At 31.5% G+C, this 4,389-nt stretch overlaps 1 protein-coding gene across 1 annotated transcript; it reads right to left on the reverse strand.

The window, feature by feature from the left end:
* Positions 1-2,429: 2,429 nt before the first annotated feature.
* LOC107458680 (aspartic proteinase CDR1) lies at positions 2,430-3,878 on the reverse strand. The gene has a single exon (XM_016076894.3). It carries the CDS (start codon positions 3,855-3,857, stop codon positions 2,532-2,534), a length of 1,326 nt encoding a protein of 441 aa, XP_015932380.1. The 5' UTR covers positions 3,858-3,878; the 3' UTR covers positions 2,430-2,531.
* Between the last annotated feature and the right edge of the window lie 511 nt (positions 3,879-4,389).

The following is a 4,389-nucleotide window of genomic DNA, read 5'->3' on the forward strand; positions in this document are numbered from 1 at the left end:
CTAGAAAAATGACCTAGAACATGTTCTATTCTAAACCTAATTTCTCTCCCATTGTCCTTCTTGAGAATTGCATGAAAGACTTCAAAAATGAGTTGGATTTCGGCTTGAGAGGGTCCAGAAATCGCCAGCCACATTTTCTTTAAGTGAGTCACGTGCTTCGTGTCACGCGTACGTGCAAGGTCACACGTACGGGGAACATGGCGAAATTTCAGATCACGCTTACACGGAAGGTCATGCGTACTCGGAACCGGTAGATTTCTAAGACTTCATTTCCTCATGAATTCTCCACTTTTACATGCTTTTTCTTCATTTTTTCAATCTAATCTTTGCTTTCTAATCCAGAAATCACTTAAAAAACACATAAAGGGATCAAATGGAATTAAAGTGAATTAAATTTAGCAATTTAAGAGCCTAAAAAGCATGTTTTCACTCTTAAGCATAAATTAGGAAGAATTCATAAAACCATACTATTTCATTCAATAAATGTAGGAAAAGTTGATAAAATCTACCAAATTCAATACAAGGTATATCATAAAATTATGATTTATCAGTGTTATAGATTCCTCATTATTAATCCGACTCACCTTCCCATAACAAACTAATATTTTACTCTCCTATCTCATCATCTGCTTTCATTGAATCTCTTTCTTTACATACCATTTCTCACAACAACTAACTAGTGCTTTTTATTTTTTTTTCTCTATTTTTCTATCATATATCCCATGTTGATTATATTAAGACACTATTAATGATATTGTTCATGCACTGGTCCATAATTTAGCCAGGCTCAAAATGAATGAAGCCCAACTCACAGACATCGTCTGATCTACCCCTACCCGACCTTATAGAGGTTAGACACGGCGACATGAGTCTAGCTCTCCTTACTAAATAAATAACTAACTCCTAAGATATCTTCTATTAACCTAGAAAGGAGATCTCAACAACCTCCCTAACAAAAGAGAACAATTATCAACCAACAAAGGTGAAACTACGCTAAAAGGTGGTTATCTATTCTACTATAAATACACTGACTGTCCTCAGGTATATTCGAGTCCCAATTTACTAAAAATCTGCTGAAATCCTTTGCTAACTTAAGCATCGAAATTTCTTGCAGGTACCATCCCCCACCTCCTTACGAAAAGCTCGGACAGCGACATCTCGACACCAGTACAAGTCGGACGCTGCCATCGAAGGAGCCTGAACCTCACGTCTAGGTCCAAATACATTAAGCCACGTTAACTTAAAGAATAAATATAGGAAACTAATTTTAATTAGTTAATATTAGTCAATTTTTTATCTTAGAATTATTTTTGAACCCTTATTTTTTTGAAGAATTTTGTGTTTTTGATAATGATTTAAAATTTAAAATTTAGAATTTATAATTTAGTGTTTAAGATTTATGATTTAAAATTTATCATAAAAGGTAATTTCAAAATAAATTTTTGATATCGCCTGAAAAATAATCAATTCTCTGATTGAACTCTAAATTGAAATATACTAATTTAATTAATACGTTAAATAATTTAGATCTGATTTGAAAAAAAATTGCCTTTTGAATAATATATAGCTTATTATTGCTAGTTTTTCAAGGATATTTTTTAAAGTTGTGTCAGCTATTTTTGGTAAATCAAAACAAAAGTAATTTTCAACAATAAGCACAATCTACAAAAATTATATTTGATAAAATTGTTTTTAACATTCAAAATAATTAAAATAAACAATATAATAAAAAAGTAAGAATAAATATAAATATTTATTAACAGATAAGATTATATTAAATTTTTAACTTTGAAAAATATAAACTAAATTTAAAAAATATCTTTATATTTTTAGAAACATTTGTAATTTTTCAAAATTAGAAGCACATGCACGGGATCATCAAATAGTTGCTTGTACTTTTAAGTATCCAAAAAACTTTAAGTAGACCTTAGTCTATTTTCATCTAGGTTTGGGGTGTTTAATTACATTTATAGGGGGATATTTTCTTTATGGAGATGTGCTAGCTTGTTATTGTTAAGTTGTACATACTTTTGGTTTACTGTAATTTGTTTTTAAAAAAATATTTGAGAAATAATACAAAATTAGTCGAAAATAATTTAAAACTATTTTATTTTATATATTTAATTATTATTTATTTTAACTTTAGATATAATAAATATATAATTATAAACATTACATACATAAGAATATAGATATTAAATTAAATAAAATAAGTTTAGATTAGTATCTTATTATCTCCCTACGTATTATCTTTTGTATTATATGCGTGTTTGATACCTTGTTTTTATTCCCTCATGGTGGATGCTTAAACCTTCAATTTTCGAAAAAAAAACATTAAATCACTTAATCACATATTAATTATCATCATTATCATCAATAATTTACATCTGATTCAACAGTAAATGCACCGTGAATTGGCCTATATAATAGAATAAAAAATATAAAATATATGCATAATGCATATAAGATATAACACAATCTTATTATCTTACTTTATTTAATACACAAAAGGCGTAAGTAATAAGAATATGCTAATTACTATTAGTACAATTAGCAGGAGCAAAAGAAACCTTATTCCCTTGAAGATCATACTCTACCTGAAAATTCATCTGCGCCAAATTTCCGAAGAGGGACAATCCATTTAATCCGGTGTTGGGTAGCAGCAGCAAGCAGAGCAAGTTGTTGTCAACAAGGGTGTACATATTTTCAGTTGGCAAAGCAACATCAGCACCAGTAAAGTGAAACACGAACTCAGGCACGTTAACACTTGATCCTTGGAAACTGCCGCAAAAACCGTACGGTTTTGGAGGGTCTTGCACTGCCTCAACAGCTGAGGATTCCGTGACCAGAGTCACGATATCATTGAACATACTTGGGTCAAGATAAGTAAACGTTGTCCCCGAATCAATGATTATGTTGCTAGAATTTTGAGTACTCTGAATCGTGTTATTACCAACGGTTATGCCTTCAAGATTAAGGTTGTAATAAGTAGGTGTAGAGGAATTGATGGTTAACGGAGTTGACACAACTCCGTTTCCTGAAATGATTGCATCGTCCCCAAATTTCAGCTTGCTTGTAGAATTTGAACCAAAAGAAACCAAACAATACGAGAATTTGTGACCAATTTGGTCACCAAGTTGTGAAACTAGTGACAATGGCCCTGCTCCTAGACCAACTACCCCTGTGGCTTTTTTAGTGCTATTAAACGTTACAGTATTGTTATGGCCACATCCAAAAATTGAATTTGGAAATGTAACACCACTAGTGGAATCAAAACTTATGGAATCAGAAGCCAATTCTCCTTTTGTGTAAGAGTCGTCGGCATATCTGTACGAATACTCGCAAACATTTGAGGTTCCACATGTACGTTGGTTTTGGTACAGTAACGTGCAATTTTCTGAGGTACATGAAATTGGAGTATAAGTGGAAGAGTTGTTTGGATCAAACAGTGGGCTATCTTGGGAGAAACAACTAGAATTGTCGTCGCACTGCGAGCATTGAACCCATATGAGATCACTGCCCGTGTCTGCGACGGCAATTCTTTCCACCGGAGGAGTGCCGATATAGATTTTTGTAAGGTAATCGCCGGCCGCACCATTTGGAAATACAATGGATTCAGGGAATTGATTGCTACTTTCACTCAAGGAGTATCGCGCGATGGAACGCAGCGCGGCCTTCTTAAAAATATCCGATGAGGTCATTGAAGAGTCATAAAACGGTGAGAGGGGGGAATCATGGTGAATAAGATCAATGGTGAAGCTTGTTTGGGTTTTAGTAGCTTCAACAAAGGGTATGAAATTAGAAAGTGAGTACAAATGTGCTGAAAACGAGAACAATAATAACAAAAGACTATGCATGGTGTTGTTGGTGGAGAACTATATCTAAAGGGCTTCTATTTATACAACGATCAAGAGACTTTTTATTAAGGTATTCCGTTGACAAATTCCTTAAATTGATAAATTCTCTGTTATTATTGTCATTCTTTCTCGAAAAATTATTGTATTTCCCCTCTTTACTGTAATGTTTTGTGTTAAGTTGATAAGTATATAAACTATATCAATTATGCTACTTAGACATTAAAACCAGCCACTAAATATAAATTATATATTAAAATATATATATATATTAAAAATAAATTAAATTACACATATATTTATATATAAAATATATTAGTAATTGATTTTAGTATACAAACAACATTTTTAAACCTATATTGTATTATTGTAAGACCAAGTTATAAGAAAAAGAAATGTAAGACAGTTTTCTTTCATTTCTTAATCATGTGATTAATTAATACCTACCATTATTGACGTGTTCCACTCTTTATGTCATTGATCCGGGTTTTTCTTTTTATTATTGGTACAAAATTTTAAAAATTTTCAAAAATAT

Source organism: Arachis duranensis, chromosome 7 (genome assembly GCF_000817695.3).
Source record: "Arachis duranensis cultivar V14167 chromosome 7, aradu.V14167.gnm2.J7QH, whole genome shotgun sequence".
NCBI classification, from domain to species: Eukaryota; Viridiplantae; Streptophyta; class Magnoliopsida; order Fabales; family Fabaceae; genus Arachis; species Arachis duranensis.

Excerpts from the sequence above, each read along its gene's own strand:
- LOC107458680 (XM_016076894.3), bottom strand. The coding sequence starts at position 3,857 with ATGCATAGTCTTTTGTTATTATTGTTCTCGTTTTCAGCACATTTGTAC.